The 16,747-nt window shown below is 32.3% G+C and overlaps 1 protein-coding gene across 2 annotated transcripts in view; it reads left to right on the top strand.

Moving 5' to 3' along the window:
• Positions 1-16,047, top strand: part of LOC127873539 (uncharacterized) — a 48,589-nt gene extending 32,542 nt beyond the window's left edge. For both annotated transcript variants that reach the window (XM_052417421.1, XM_052417422.1), the window contains exons 49-73: positions 167-286; positions 904-1,029; positions 1,329-1,463; positions 1,584-1,697; positions 1,798-2,058; positions 2,390-2,512; positions 2,922-3,047; positions 3,279-3,404; positions 3,592-3,717; positions 3,985-4,062; positions 4,222-4,398; positions 5,891-6,010; positions 6,327-6,449; positions 6,629-6,748; positions 8,507-8,629; positions 8,897-9,157; positions 9,371-9,637; positions 10,184-10,296; positions 10,688-10,746; positions 10,887-11,026; positions 11,276-11,404; positions 12,393-12,540; positions 14,533-14,594; positions 14,770-14,840; positions 14,990-16,047. In XM_052417421.1, coding sequence (XP_052273381.1) covers positions 167-286; positions 904-1,029; positions 1,329-1,463; positions 1,584-1,697; positions 1,798-2,058; positions 2,390-2,512; positions 2,922-3,047; positions 3,279-3,404; positions 3,592-3,717; positions 3,985-4,062; positions 4,222-4,398; positions 5,891-6,010; positions 6,327-6,449; positions 6,629-6,748; positions 8,507-8,629; positions 8,897-9,157; positions 9,371-9,637; positions 10,184-10,296; positions 10,688-10,746; positions 10,887-11,026; positions 11,276-11,404; positions 12,393-12,540; positions 14,533-14,594; positions 14,770-14,840; positions 14,990-15,031 — 3,290 coding nt within the window. In that variant the 3' untranslated portion in view covers positions 15,032-16,047. The remainder of the gene's footprint in view (positions 1-166; positions 287-903; positions 1,030-1,328; positions 1,464-1,583; positions 1,698-1,797; positions 2,059-2,389; positions 2,513-2,921; positions 3,048-3,278; positions 3,405-3,591; positions 3,718-3,984; positions 4,063-4,221; positions 4,399-5,890; positions 6,011-6,326; positions 6,450-6,628; positions 6,749-8,506; positions 8,630-8,896; positions 9,158-9,370; positions 9,638-10,183; positions 10,297-10,687; positions 10,747-10,886; positions 11,027-11,275; positions 11,405-12,392; positions 12,541-14,532; positions 14,595-14,769; positions 14,841-14,989) is intronic.
• Positions 16,048-16,747: the final 700 nt, after the last annotated feature.

Below are 16,747 nucleotides of genomic sequence, written 5' to 3'. Positions count from 1 at the left end.
TGACGATGTTTATGTTAACATCCAATAAGACCATTTTCAACGTAAAGTATGGAGTGTTAACAATCACCTATTCATGTATCATAGATTATGATGTTCCATTCGCACGTTTTGTTAAACTTGCTTTGAAATGCAAAACAAACTTAGGTAAAAAAATAATATTGTATAGATAATGACGAATGTAGCAGTCGTCCCTGCGATCAACTCTGTATCAATACTGAGGGAAGTTACTCCTGCGGTTGTAAGGAAGGATATCGAGTCGATCCAAGCAACGAACATACATGCATCGGTACGAGGCGTAAAAAAGATTTGATAAATATAATAAATTCGGTAAGGTCTGTATTATATATATAATGTAGATTTATATTTTTAAAAAGCCAAACACATAGGATAACAGAAATCACAAGATATATTTTATATACTTAATCGTTTAATGAAGTAATCAATCAGCTTCAATGAGTTTACATTGGAATAAAAGAAAGTGTCTCCAATATTTCACTCGTATAAAAATACAATTCCTGATGGTATTTAACCCATTATGCCTAGTGTACTCTCCCATCCTTCTAAATTGGATCAATTTATTTCCAAAATTAGGGATGTTTAGTATATTTATTTCTATATTTAGACTATTTCTTACAGAAATTCCTTTAAGCAAACAGCGCAGACCCGGATGCGACGCCGCATCATGCGGCGTCTCATCTGGGTCTACGATGTTTGCCAATGCCTTTTTTCTAGATGTTAGTTAGTTAATGGGTTAAGGAGTTACCTTTTGCTCTTTTTTTCTTTGAAGACAAATTACATTTTATTTTTATTATAAACATGAATTTTTGTCTAGTTGACCTGTTTTAACTCGTAGTTGCTTTTTTTATGCATAACTGCAATAATATAGTTTTCTATTTTATATAGACATCAACGAGTGCAACGAGGCTACTCACAACTGTACTCAGATCTGCGACAATACGATCGGCGGGTTTCTTTGCAAATGTCAGCCTGGTTTTACCTTCAATGTTTCAAATTTTACATGTTCACGAGGTATCCGTATTTGTTTTCTCTTTTTAATTGGAACATATACATATTTATTTGAAAAAAAAACACACAATACGTTTCTAGGAAAAACAAAGTATTACAATATGTGTGTGATTGGCGACAATTTGTTTGCACATAAAAATATATTCAAAGGCCGCAAATAAAAAGAAACATTAAACTGTGTGTGTTCATGCCTTTACGATTGTTTAATTTAATCGATATATTATATTATGAATGCACCATTAATAAACTATTTAAGTAACATAAAAGAAATATGTTTCAAAATCATAATTGCATTGTTACAGATGATTCTGATCCATGTGCTGCTTCAACACTCGACTGCAGTCGTACTTCGGGATGCACCCTGGATGTTGGAAATAATACCTTGTGCTTCTGTGATGCAGGCCTCTGGTTAAATGAAACATCGTTGCGATGTCAAGGTACGTCTTTTGTATATCTATTTTACGTTACATGCACATTCCGTGGCAAATGAACCCACAACGATATATTCAAGTATTTTAGTTTATGAACAAACACACGATAACAGGTTTTATTTGCAGATGTTGACGAATGCTCTCAACATATTTGTGAACAAGACTGCATGAACACTATCGGCAGTTTTCAGTGCAGCTGCATAGCGGGTTATCAGCTAGTAGACAAGGTCTCGTGTAAACGTAAGTATATGCAACCTAAACTTAAATGAATACTTGATAGATTTAACGAGTAATTGACAGGTGATAATTTTATGTGAATGTTTACCTTCGATTCTTAAAGCATGTGAGGTACCGAACTGGGGTACAAATTGTGGCCAAACTTGCGCATGTACCGGACGAGGTGCAGAGAGATGCGATCCTGTGAGAGGCTGCATGTGTTCCCATGGCTGGACAGGAAGTTCATGTGACGATGACGTGGACGAGTGCAAGGAGAATCCAAGAGTCTGTGGTGATACAAGAAAGTCCTGTAGTAACAACATGGGCTCGTACAGCTGTGATTGTATGCAAGGATACCAGGAAGATGCTAGCGGATTTTGCCGAGGTTTGGTATTTTCTAATTAAAATAAGTATACATCTATACAATTTTTTTTTAATATTACATTTAATTATAATAAGTGTTATATTATGGTTTAACATGCACATAAAGAAGGTTATTTAAATAAAGATTTATCGATTAACTATGAAATTTTACTTGCTTAAAAGCAAAACTTTGTCCCCATACTCGAAATTGCATCTTAAATAATATCCACAAACAAACGCATTCCTTAAAGCATACCTCAAACAATACACAATACAACATTATTATGTATTGCGTTATAAAGCTAAACATTTCTCTATGATATAACGTATTTGGATGCATATTGCTTGTTCAGACATTAACGAATGCTCGGATCCACGGTTGAACGAGTGCACTCAGACGTGTTTGAACGCAGAAGGAAGCTACACGTGTGGATGTAAATCAGGCTACACAGAGGTCAACTTGACACATTGTTCTGGTACATAATTAACGTTCTTTATACAAAGATCTAGCGTGGGTTGGAAACATTTTCTAGTGGCTTCATGTCACAGATTCAGTTCCTTATTCACATTTACCCTATAAAAGGTCCTTTGTGAAGACGGTACTCATTATAAAGTATCAAACAAATGCTAATTGGTCATCGCAAGTACTGTTCTCTACAACTCATTATACAACCTATTATTTTACGTTAACTGTGTGTGACAGAGTTGGGATTTACATGGCATGTGTGCTTCACGCATTCGGTCTGCTGTTGAACAGACTCATAAATTGACACTTTTCAAAAAAAGCATTTGATATTGTTTATGTATTCAGTGTCACACTGAGCATTTCTTGCGAAGTCAAAAAAACGATATAAAGTAGTCAGTAAAGCTTGTCTTCATTCTCAGATATAGATGAGTGCCATTTAGAATTGGCGGACTGTGAACAGATGTGCGAAAACCATCCAGGATATTACAACTGTTACTGTTATTTCGGATACAGACTCAACGACGACAGAGAGTCGTGTAGTAAAGGTATGATGTGTTCTATTAAAGCAGCGTATAAACGATATCAAACTGCAAACTGATTATTATGTTTTGTGAAGGAATGACATTGCCTCCAAATTGTTTTCATTTTATCGGTGTATTTATTGTATCTATTATTAATTTTAGACCATCTTATTTTTACAATAAAACATTACACATTTCTCGATAACATGTATGGTTTCTGTATTTTGAAAATATAAAATAGTTGATATCTTGCAGTGAAAGATTATTGCAAAGAATTCCGCAATCTGACATGTACCGGCTACTGTGTGGTACAAGACATGGTTCCATCTTGCCAGTGTCCGAAAGGCTTTAACCTTGCCTCTGATAATCAGACTTGTACAGGTAAAATAATCCCGCCGTAATTGTACTAGTTTCTGGTCTGGGTAAAACGAGTTTATACGCGTTAAATATCTTGTTTACCTTAATCCATTTAAAAGCGTTTGAACACGTACACACACATTTTGAAAAGGTAGTGTTATATAAGAATGTTACAAAAGATAAATATAATTGTTTATTATTGGCTTAACAGATATCAACGAATGTGGGGAGGAAAACAAGTGTTCCGAACAAGCAACGTGTTCAAATACAGTTGGCTCGTATGTATGTGAATGCCCTGTCGGTATGAAGCTGCAAAATAACAAACGGATATGTACAGGTGTGAAATATTGTTATCACAATTAAAATAAAATAAAAACTGAATAACTCTTTTTATACATGTCGTCACTTGCTTCTATAGTTACGAGTTTTGGCTACTCAATGTGTGAAAAATGGGCTGCTATTGAGATGTGTATACTTTTTACTTTGTGCAAGACAAATTGTTCGATCGTCGTATTTTTTATTTTGAAACTAATGCGTTTATAATTAAACCATTACACCGACGGTTTTTGGTTAGGGATAAAATAAATTATGAACTATTTTTAAGATTGTGACAAGTACCATTATGGGAAAGAGTGTTCGCTAACGTGTTCGTGCATCCATGGTGTGTGTAATAGTACCGTAGGTAAGTGTTATTTAAAAATTATTTTAGCGAAACAACTATTTTAATATATATTTTACAAAATATAATAATAACTGTTACTACCCCTGCTGTTTTGCTGCTTTCTACTGCTTCAGCTATAACGACTACAGCAAGCACTAGTACAATCTGATTTATTTGCAGGGTGTGTGTGTAACCCGGGCTTGATAGGGATAAGTTGCGAAGCTGATGTGGACGAATGCAAGGAAAACCAAGTAGTCTGCTACGAACCCAATACCCTCTGCGTGAACACACCTGGCAGCGCCTCTTGCGTCTGCAAAGAAGGCTACACGAAAAACATAGCATCGGGAAAGTGCGAAGGTTGGGACATTGCATTATTTTATTATAGACTTGTATTACGCCGATATGTTTATTTCACTTATTAAAAAAACAATACACTGTGACAATGAATTTACATTTTGACTTTCTTAATATACATTCTTTAAAAATGAATAAAACAGTTTTTTTGTAAGTTTTGCAAAAGAAGAACTTGATATCACTTTAGCAATATAATGACTACTTCAAACACATATAACAGCAACATTATAGTTATAAGATAAACATAATAACAACATCCATATTGTACAAAAATGAAGGTGTTTTTACACATAAGAAAGTGTACTATAGCATACGAAGCAATATTATTCATTGTGTTCATTTTATAAATAATAATGGAATAACTTAAGTATATGTAAGACCATACGCAATTTAAGCATCATCAAATCTATTTCCAAAATCAGCGCATGTTTGAAAACATTTTTGTAAATGTATCGTAAATATATAACCATTTGATTCGTTGCAATTGTGAGCCAACTCAAACACTCACAATAAAGAAACAATTATATATTTTTAATACAAAACTGCATTGTTGATCAAGTAGTATGTACAGTTTAAATCATTTTATGTGTATATTTGGCATTCTCTATAAAGTAGTGAATACGAACTATAAATTATCTACTGTTTTCTCGTTGGGTATATTACATTCTTCAACATTTCGAAATGTGCTGTGTTGATGCAGTAGAAAGCCTCCTTGTATATATCTTCCATGTTGTAAACTTGTAATACCCAGAGGCTGTTAGAAAAAGAACACTATTTTGATATGTGGTTGCAACATGTTTGCGATCTTTCTTACACAAAGTGTGTTTAAAATTTTCCGTAGTTTCATCGCGAAATTTGTTTAAAATATTTTTAGATGATTTTTTTCCCTAAACTAATATCTTTAAACCCTATCGCCCAATGTTATTTATAGATTTTTGGTACTTAGAAACTAGTGCAATAAAATTATGTGTACAGTATTTGATTCACTCGTCTTTGACGCTCGTTTAGTATGTGATAAATTCTGGTGTAAGTATGAGGGTCGGCTAGCCATAAAACTGGTTTAACACCAAAATACTTTTCGTTCACAGGCGGTAATGCCAGTTTTATTCATGTTATATTTTAGTTGGCTTTATGTTATTGAAGTATTGGTGGATAAGGACAAAATTATATAACCTCATACTTTCAGGAGTTTCATATACACAAGAATGAAAACCGCCCGAAAACGACCAAATTGAAAAAAAAATCGTTCGCAGCATGCGACTCTCAGCCGTTCTTTAGAATTATGGGCTCTCCCTGAGAGTCTTCGAATAAATCAAACAATTACGTTAATGCAATATTATACATTAGAATAAGACTAAACATTTAAGATGACCAAAACCGGTTTGGCTAGAAATAATGCTTAGAACTACGTACTGTTGTTAATCAACATTTCAAAGGCGTAAATAGTCATTTTAACTAAAGAAACGTACTGAACTAAATATTATGTTTTGTTTAGATGTTAACGAATGTCAAGCTGCTGACCAGAATTTATGTGAACAGATTTGTATCAATACACCAGGAAGTTTTCAGTGTAACTGCAGGACAGGATTTGTTGTCAGGAATGGAACGTGCTCAGGTATATAATTTAACAATGTAAATTAACCATTTTGTGTTAATGTGAAATTTAAATTGTACTATGTGACTGCGATGTACATTTAGATTCAATGTTTGTACATTTATTATGGTGTGTTTTTTTTCGACATTCATTGTTTTCTGCGAGTTTCAAATGATATTAACTTTATTTTTGAAAGAGACACCATGGTTTGTTAAAAAAAACACCAATGAATAATATTGCTATATTTTAGATCATACTAGAAATTCACATTACCAACGCTTCATACGTTTATTTATGTATCTATTTATTTTTATTTATCTATTTACTTATATATTAGATATAAATGAGTGCTATGGCGACAACAACTGTCAACAACAATGCATCAACACTCTCGGTAGCTATAAATGCTTTTGTGGAGCGGGATTTATCCTTGATCTTACGGACCGAAAATCTTGCATACGTAAGTGTAATATTTATATAAGTTTTTCAATGCAAATTATAAAGGTATGAATCTATTTTACTTATATTTCGCTATATCTTTTCGATTATTATTCAAATTAGAAACATTATTTAACGAATTGAAAATGTTACGCATATCAGCAACTACATTATGATAATGGTGTGTGTTGATTTTTTCAGCTGAGAAAGTGTGCACGGCAAATCAATTTGCTCGCTGCTCTGGAAATTCCACTTGTTCTGTTTCCAATGAAGAGGTTGTGTGTGTTTGTCCAAATGGCTACAACGGGACTAATTGTACAGGTACCAGATATTTACATGCATAATTCAAAGTATGTGTTTTTTCTTTCAATGTATAGTTTTTGATAGGAATGAAACAAGCTTGTGGTACAATAGTCATTTAAGTATTAAGTGATGGAAAATGTTTCCAACTAGTATATTTTATCTTTGATGTGAAGAAAATGTATATTTTGGGAAAAAAATATATAGAAAAAATTATGATAAGTTAAAAAAATAGTTTTTGGAGAGATGTCCTTACATGTTACATCGAGTATATCAATAAACAAAATGTTAGTAAGTGTGAAGATATCCTTGATATGCCTTTATTTTATAACCACATTTTTAAGATAGGTATGAATATTGTATATAATAAAAATATGTATGATAGGGGAATTAGATATATAAGAGATATATTGTGTACTTCTGGAGAATTTATAAAACAATCTGTTATAGAAAATCTCATTGGTTGTAAAATTAACTTCCTATTTTATGAAGGTTTAATCAGAACTGTGAAGGCATTTATCAGATTATCAGGACTTCCATTCATAAAAAAAGCCAAATATACATTGTGCATTTATATCATTTTACTTGAATAACATAGTATTTGGGGGTAATCAAAACAAACTTGTGTATACATGTTTTAGCTTTAATACAGAAATACCCAATTGCCATTCAAAATGGAATACACTTTTTAATAACGTTTAATGGACAAACGTGCATGCACTTGTTTTTATTATATCTAGAGACACATACACTCAGTGGTTCCAGACAAGGATTGTACACAGAATATTAGGAACCCAATATTTGTTATTTAAAATGAACATTGTTCATGATAATTTATGTTCCTGCTGTAGTGAAAATGAAGAAACCGTATTACATATATTCTGGGACTGCATTTTTACAAAGAGAATTGTAAATCATGTTGTAGAATTTTTAAGATCACATAATGTGCAAAAATGTACTGAGATTTCATGTTAAACAATGTTATTTGGTTGTACAAATATTAACATGACTGATATTAATATTCTCATCCTAGAAATTAAATAATATATATTTGTATGCAAGAGAAAGGGCCTATTACCTTCAATAATAGGGCTGAATAATTATCTTAGCAAAGCATGGGAAATCCAATCTAATACAAAATATATAGAAAAAGAAGTACTAAACTGGCAAATTGTTAAACTTTTTGTAGATCAATAGAATAGTATTATCGTAAATTGTTTGTTTGCTTAAAATATTAAATAACATTATTAAATTTGAACATTTGATTAATGTGTATAATTGTCTGAAGTCCAAACGTCTGATTCAAGTTTATAATTTTCTGAAGTCCAAAACTTTTCTTTTTTTCTATAATAACATGGCATTTTTCGTATGTGTCTGTGTGTGTGTGTGTGTGAACTGTATGCATGTCTAAATATATAAGGAATGCATAGATTTTATTTACCTCTATTGTATCAACCTATTTGAATTGTTAAAATAACGCTATTGTATATTAACATATTAACATGCAAACTAACAATAAATTGTGTATTGTAAGGAGGTGAATAAACGCTATAAATTAAAAGAAATAAAAACAATTAAGTATAGCGATATATTCAAATTGTGAATTGTTAAGCGGGATTGCATTGTAATGGTTCTGATATATTTAATATTATTATTTATGTGTGTTCAATTCTTTAACGTAAACTGGCTGTTTTGTATGTTGGTGTGTGTGTGTCACTAGTCCTTCACAAGTCCATGGAGAAGAATATAAAGGGACACAACTTTGCTCATTTGTTGCAGACCTTAACGAGTGCGAGACTGGCCGACATACGTGTAGCCAAGAATGCATCAATACTGTTGGTGGGTATAACTGTAAATGTGAAGTTGGACATTTTCTGCAAAACGACAATGCCACGTGTGCAGGTAGGTTTTGTTCTTTCTCCAGTTTTTGTATAAAACTCCATTTATTTGAAACATATAATAGCGTTTAAGCTAATGAGAACTTGGTATTAATTTCCCCAAATATTATTTTCCGCGTGCTATGTTAGTCAATTTTTTAACACAATTATCATTTCAGTACATCCTCTTGTATGTTCAAATGCAAGAGTATTGTGTAATTATGTGCAGTAGCTACTTACAAGTTAATATCTCTTTACTTTTTCATCGAAGGTTATGCGGTTTTTTTTTCAGATTGCATGAAATGGACTTACGGGGAGAACTGCTCTAGTAAGTGTGAATGCGATGTTACCAATACTGAAACTTGCTATCCAAAGAACGGAACATGCGCTTGTTTGAAAGGATGGCAAGGTAAAAAATGCTCGGATGACGTCAACGAATGTTCGAATACTACACACGTGTGTCCCACTAATTCACACTGTATAAACCTGTCAGGAAGTTTTACGTGCGAATGTAATCCCGGATACCTGAAACAATCATTTAGTCATTGTCAAGGTAGGTTCATCCAGATTCACTATTTCAACAAGCATGTATTCACGTTGATGGTAGATTCGCGTAACTGATGTGCAAATAATGTGGTAGAATTGGAAATGCGCTTTACCTCAACAATCGCATAGTAATTCTTTATTTACAAAACGTATGTACATACATAAGTAGGTGCTTGCATTGATCTATGTTGCTTTGTTTTTATTTCTGTTTCTTTTCCAGCATGTCCTCAAGGCCGTTTTGGCAAAGGCTGTACAAACACGTGTTTGTGTGATATGACACATACATCCGTGTGCAACCCAGTGAACGGGAGCTGCACGTGTGACGCAGGATGGACTGGCCCCGAATGTAATAGAGATGTCGACGAGTGTGCGTCAGCTAATGGCTCTATATGCCCTGCACATTCGACGTGCGTAAATTCACGTGGTAGTTACAAGTGTCATTGTAATCTGGGTTTCAAAACGAGCAGCAAACAAGATAGCTGTACAGGTGATTTTTGTTTATTTCTTACCAGTAGTTGTCGTGCACCCACCATAAGTATAATCGCAGCACCAAAACAGTTTTAAATGCATGCTTTCGTTTTAAAAAGCAGTGTAAGCGTATGCGAGTGCACTAAATCCCAAATATTTAAAACAGTGTAGTGTTTCATCATTTAATCTGTTGTGACAACATTTTTTACATTAACATCTACCTCTATTATATGTTTTAACGAAACAGATTAATGCATTCAACAAACTCTATTTGACGACAGCCTTTTGCGTGCTTTGCTTAAAATTGGACATACAGACGGGCGATTATTTGTTTCATTTTCGCTTTTGCTGATAATACATTGCAATGAAACCTAAAGTAGCCATTAGTAATACCATCCGTTAACGTGTAAAATGACTGTGGCTGATATTTAAGCGGAGATATTTTTTTATAAAATGTTTCATCATCATTAAACACAAACAAGAGATATGACATTCATACCTACACGACAGAAGGCCAAATGTGTGTTGTATATGTAAACATATTATAGAATGTTGGCCATTTCAGACAATTACAAACAAATTGACCTGCAGATCACACTGAAGATATCGAAAGGACAAGATGTTAGTTTTTCGTCAAACGCAACGTTTGCAGAGGTTGCAGACAAAGTTACGTTATCGGTATGTATAATATGTTCGATGAGATACTATTATTTATCTTGAATTTAATATTGAATCAATTAAACCCGGCGATCGCTATCTTACGTTAAATTGCACATTTAAAATATTTTAGTTGACGAATTTCCAGTAAATTTTTAAACTAACACCTTATGAAACGGAAAGTTGTGTCAAACTATGATATCGTGGTAGGCCTGTTTAAATAATGTAAAAACAGTGATAAAGTAATGGTTTCATAATTCGAGAGACAAGTTATTGAATGTGTTAAAATCCTTGTTTAAAATATGTATTAGTTTTATAGTTTTGAATATGGTGCTTAATTACTGCATAATGTATTGAACAGATTATACCGAAAATATATGTATTTTGCGTAAACAAAATTGTTCAATTGCAGCTTCGGATCTACGTGTTGCGGTTCATTACAAATTTCGGAATCGTCGTTAATACCTTAAGGTAGTCGTTCTGCGATTTCTTGCGTGTATTTTTATTTTGAATTGTTCTTGTTTTGAGATGCATCTGTCGAACACTATTTATATATACAACGACTTTGAAAAATCACTTTATTTCAATACTATTTGGCATTCTGTGTATAGGACTGGAAACATAGTAGTAGACTTCACTCTTTTCTACGAAGACACTGTCGATGCGTCAACACGGATAACATATGCTTTATTGGATCTTGCAAAAGGGACACAGATAAAATATGACGGAGAGACGGTTCAAGCGATATCAGGTGGATAAAATTAAGTTTACTGGCATTTTAAATATAAATAAATATGCTTAGCGCAACTCACCATGTAAAACGAACTAAAACGCGTTGTAATCAAGCGATTGCCACTAATGGGATCTCTCTATGATATACTTAGCAAACCTTAGCTGCTATTTAGCAGTAAACGATCTAACCACATTTCTACAACTGATAATACTGATAACAACGATTTAATTTAAATTAATGATGACTTGTATTTTATTGCATGAGTAGCACCACTTGCTTACCCCACCGTGCTATGTGGATTGTTCGAGAAAGTCAACGGTCGTTGTGAATATGGGACAATATGTGACGTAACAGACGACGGTGAACTCGCGTGCATAGCGGACATTGTGCCTTCAGGTACGCTTGATATTTTTATTTTAAACGTTAACGTTAACATGCATTTTAATGTTTGTTCATTAAAGCAAAGGTTGTTGGAAAAAATGACTGCTTATACAAGCAAAACACCATTTTATTTGAAAATGTGTTTACTACGCCATAACAATTCAGCGAATAATTCATCTGAATCGAAACGACACTCGCGACATTATTCAGCGAAATTTGTTAAAATTTATGTTTCGGTAGAATGCAGTATATTGTTCAAAAGCACTGTTGTGTTTTGTCTTCACAGTGCCGCGCTCCTGTTTATTTTGCTTACTTTGACGTACACTTCATGACGTTCTATACATAAGCGTTTCTACGGAGGAAAGAATAATATAATTTAACATTTTTTTACTTTATGTTTTCAAATAATGTTAAGATGACCATTGGAATTCCTGCAATGGGCAGAATATCTTACTACGTCATTGTTATTCTCTGTCTTCCAGATAATGACAAGCGGATCGTTGGTGGTTCTGTGACTGGGTGTATATTATCTTTTATTACTGTATACGTATTCTGTATTTCAGATATCGTGATCCTGTTTTGTTTATGTCGGTATATAATACTCTGTAATCGTCTGTCTTTTATATACTTTTAAGCTGAAGATTGATGTTTCTGCGACGTGCAGTACATCATACCTTAATAGAGTCGTCCTTTGTCTTGCAGAATATGTAAAGTTGATCGTTGATATTACTGTGTCGGACAGTATATCATTTTATAACTTTCTTACTGATACTATTTCAGCCAATTTCAAGCTGATCATTTCTGTTTCAATCACTAGCAATATACCCTTTATTTATATATTTTTTATTTTTCATTCAATTTCAAGCTTGGCGATTTTTGTTTCTATGACAAAAAATATTCATTATGTTTATGTAAGATTTATCTTTCAATTAAATTCAAGCTGGTCGATTCTGTTTCTATGACGAACAATATTCATTACATTTATGTATTGTTTATGTTACAGACACTGTCAATGTGAAGCTGATTATTGGTGTTTCTGTTTCGGGCGGTTTGCTTCTCGCTATAGGAACTTTTACAGCGATATGTATTGTGGTCAAAAGAAAGGCGAGGAACGCAAACAAGCATTCCAATAGGCTGGATAGCCTAAATCGGTATTCGTTTAGTTACATATTTGATGTTGAATGGTTTTTTACCACTATAGATACTTGTTTTGAGTCCCGCAAAAGGCAAAAATTGATAATTTAACTTTTCTTATATGCTGTTACACTTAAGACTTTTCCAAAGTTGTATTTCTTGATATCTTGAATGACATTTTCAAAATATGGATAAAACGTCAAAAGCCGAATAATTTCATCAGTAAAAAGTTCTACTGTCTTTTACCTTATAAAATGATGGGGTTAGTTTGAGTAATTCCTTTCTGATATTTGTTGGTACAAAGTACACACATTGTGTGTACCCTCTCAGTTTATTCTGAACCATTCGTTTCACATATTTAAATATTTTTGGACGGTTTTATACAAAAACTAGATCGTACTGAATTGCAATCCTTAGTTGAGCAATATAAATTATTTCGGGCTCGATCACTTTCGTTCATAAATGATGTACTAAATTCCATTTATCTGTTTGAAATAAGACTGACTTATAAATCACAACATCCTCTACTGTATCATCGTTAAGACATGTTCACTTTTGCAAACGTGGATGAAGCTGGAACTTAATGTTTTCGCCGTGAAATTTAAATAATTACCTGTTTTTATATTATATCAAGGATACATCATTGATAACTTTTTTTTATTTGTAGTTTTTTAAAGAAGCATAACTAGATTTAGTTTTGTATCGATTTCGTACAGATCATTTCAACACATGTGTGCTTACCGGTATATGTTCTTTGTTACACTTTCTTTAACTTATTTACTACCATAAATCTATCAATAGGAGATGATTGCATAGATATATGCACACAATTATTTCTTGCTCAATATTAATGTTAATTAATGTTAATATTAATTAATTGAAAATAACTGGTTCAGAAAATTGCGGAAAAAACATTGAGAGTATGCAACTTTAAATGTTTGAGAATCCTTGACTTTTCCTTAAATGTTTCTTTGAATTTGGATGCAGTGTACTCTAGTAATGCAAAATATTATGTTACAACCCTAAAAATATACATTTTCATATAGAGAATCTAATACATTGATGCATACAAGGGATGGCAACGAATAGCAAAATTGATATTCAACTATTCACTCATTGAAGTATTCGATTCGGTCATTCGGTATTAGATACATGTAAACAATACATCAATATTAAATCTACTTTTTGCGAACAAATTTGTTGCATACATTTTATGATAACGAGAAGCCATATACACGCATATACAATAAATATATCACAAATGTACACATACATACCTCAAAAAGCTACAAACAGACATATTTCTTTTGTTAAAAATTAATCCATATGACTTTTGATTTCTCGATGTTGCTAACTTGAACAAAATGGGAGCCTTTTGAACGGCAGATATAACAGTATAAATCATGTATATCGAATCATTTATGTCAAGTATTATTTCAAAAAGATAGACGCCGAAAAGCATTTGTAATACACGTAAGCAAATTGTACATAATGTGTTTGTTAATAGAAAGTGTTCTTGATGTCCATACGCAGTATGGAGTGTCGGTTGAGGAACTAATATATTGAAATTTTCAACATTTAAAAGTATTGTTTAAAATCAACTACATTAAGAAACATGTTCAACAACAAAAAAATTAGAATATGAAATTAAAATATTCAATCATTCAAACATTCGTTGTCATCCCTACCTTTAACGCGATGTAGATAACATTTTATAAGGTTTCGCTAAAATTAAATTGTAAACGTGCAAATACATGTATACACAACTTAAAACAAAACATAGCTTTCACGTGTTCAAATACTGATCATACGCTTATTGGTGTTGTTGTTGTTGTAGTTGATTACATATGCATGTATGCGTTTTTCATTAAGTCGATCAACAAATCGTTTACACGTAATATATCATATTTAATAGCAAACACTTCTCATACGTTGAAACCCCACTGTAGCAATATTAGGTGCATAATGATGACACATGCTAAATAACTGATGCTCTGATCTTCATTTAGATCCGATGGACACGGTGGGAAGGTATTTTTGAAATCGCCTTTCAATGAAATTCGCCTTGGAAGTAAGTATGTTCGTTTCTCATGGTGAGGTGGTACGCGTATTAATCTACAATTCAATATTCATCATCATTAAGTTTCGACCTATGCAAACATTAAAGGTAGCCTTGTGTTCTTTATATTGATTACTTTTTACTGGTAAATGTGAGATGGTGTAGAAATGTATATTCATTCTTTCAGATGAACCTGACTCCCCAAGGCATAGAACATGGCGATCAATGGCTCTAGAATTCAATCAGGATTCCGCTAAGGTACGTCAAAAGAAAGAACTATATACTATATAAACTATACTATAGGTATGTGTTTCTTGTGTGGCTTTATTATCGTGTACACTATCTTTATTCTTTCAAAGTATTGTACAAGGCGCACTAGAAATACTTTAAGTAGAACGTCGTTTCAGATTCCTAGGATAGTTGCTGACGACACACCAGGTTCTACATAGTGTTGATGTGCCCATCAAAAAAGCCAGGAAAGAAACCGAAGATAAATAGCATGTTAAAGGTATCCTCATTTCCACCGACTCAAGTTTAAGTGTGAGTATATATTTATATATTCGGCTAACAAAGCAACTGTAGACTCCGTGAATCCGAGAACACCACTGTTGTATAAAAGGTTTAATTCTTATCTATGGTAATATTTGTTTACCTTCTTATCTATGGTATTATTTGTTTACCTTCTTATATATGGTAATATTTGTTTACCTTCTTATCTAAGGTAATATTTGTTTATCTTCTTATCTATGGTAATATTTGTTTACCTTCTTATCTATGGTAATATTTGTTTACCTTCTTATCTATGGTAATATTTGTTTACCACATCCATAAATGCGCCTACTTAAAAAGCATTTAATAAATCAAACTTTTTTATAATTTGAAAATATTTTTATTTCATATTTGTGTTTTCAATATGATTGTGTGTGTTTTCTAATTATTTATACACCATGACACAGAATGTTGAAGTTCTAAAGAAGTTGTAAAATATTAAATAAAAGACTGATAATATAAAGCTACAAAAACTTAGTTCATACGGTTCGTATTTTTTTGCCATCCTTTTGTTCATTATTTATAACTTAAGAAATTTATTTTTAAATGTTATTTAACTACTAATGAAAATGACATGCACGTATTAAGTCGGATGTGTGCGATTTTATCTGTCCATCATATGACTTCATATTAATATATTTTTCTATGTTAAAAAGACTCAAAGCTTTGAATGTATAAAAACGAGTAATATCTTACATATCAAGTTTGAAATAAAACATTTGTTCACTATTGAAATTTGTTGCCGAGTAATATAATAAGTGTTGCCATTATTAACCCATTTATGCCCAGTGGACTCTCCCATCCTTCTAAATTGGATCAATTTATTTCCAAAATTAGGGATGTCTAGTATATTTATTTCTATATTTAGAATATTACTCACTACCATTCCTTTAAGCAAACAGCGTAGACCCAGATGAGACGCCGCATCATGCGGCGTCTCATCTGGGTCTACGCTGTTTGCAATGTCCTTTTTTCAGGACGCTAGGCATGAATGGGTTAAACTACGTTTGAAACTATGTAATATCATTCTCATGAAAACACGATAACATGTTTACTTCTTATGTTCTTATTAATTGATCTATCTGCGAAATGATGTATATATTGTATTTACTTCATTATGTTATTGTATGCGTATGTAAATGACGATGAGCTTAACATGTTTAAGTTTAAATAAACTATTGTGTTATGTTCTGTTCTGACAAAAAGCAAAACATGTCCATTGTTTTCTTACATACTTATTAATTGTTTATTGTTATGGATTGTTTACGTTATAATTTAGCAGAATAATAACTTTTTTGCATGTTCACACTATAAAAGTATATGTCACTTTCGAATCTTTTTAGTGTATATTAACGTTTTGTGATGATGTGTGTAGTTACGTTTTATTGGTGTTGTTCGCTTTGTTTAATAAATAATACTAAGTAGCATTATATATATATATATTATCTGTAAATACAATGGTTTTTTGCCATGCAACTAATTCTCTTTCGTGTTTCATAATGCTCATGATGATGGCTATTTATTGCTGTTTTAATTTGTTTTGTATCTTCGTATCGCTTACTTGTTTGTAGTAAATCATATACTATTTAGGTGTATTGTTTGTTTGTTGTTGTTTT

Source organism: Dreissena polymorpha, chromosome 3 (assembly GCF_020536995.1).
Source record: "Dreissena polymorpha isolate Duluth1 chromosome 3, UMN_Dpol_1.0, whole genome shotgun sequence".
Taxonomy (NCBI): Eukaryota; Metazoa; Mollusca; class Bivalvia; order Myida; family Dreissenidae; genus Dreissena; species Dreissena polymorpha.
Note: the sequence above shows the minus strand (reverse complement) of the source record. Positions and strands in the feature narration are given on the sequence as shown.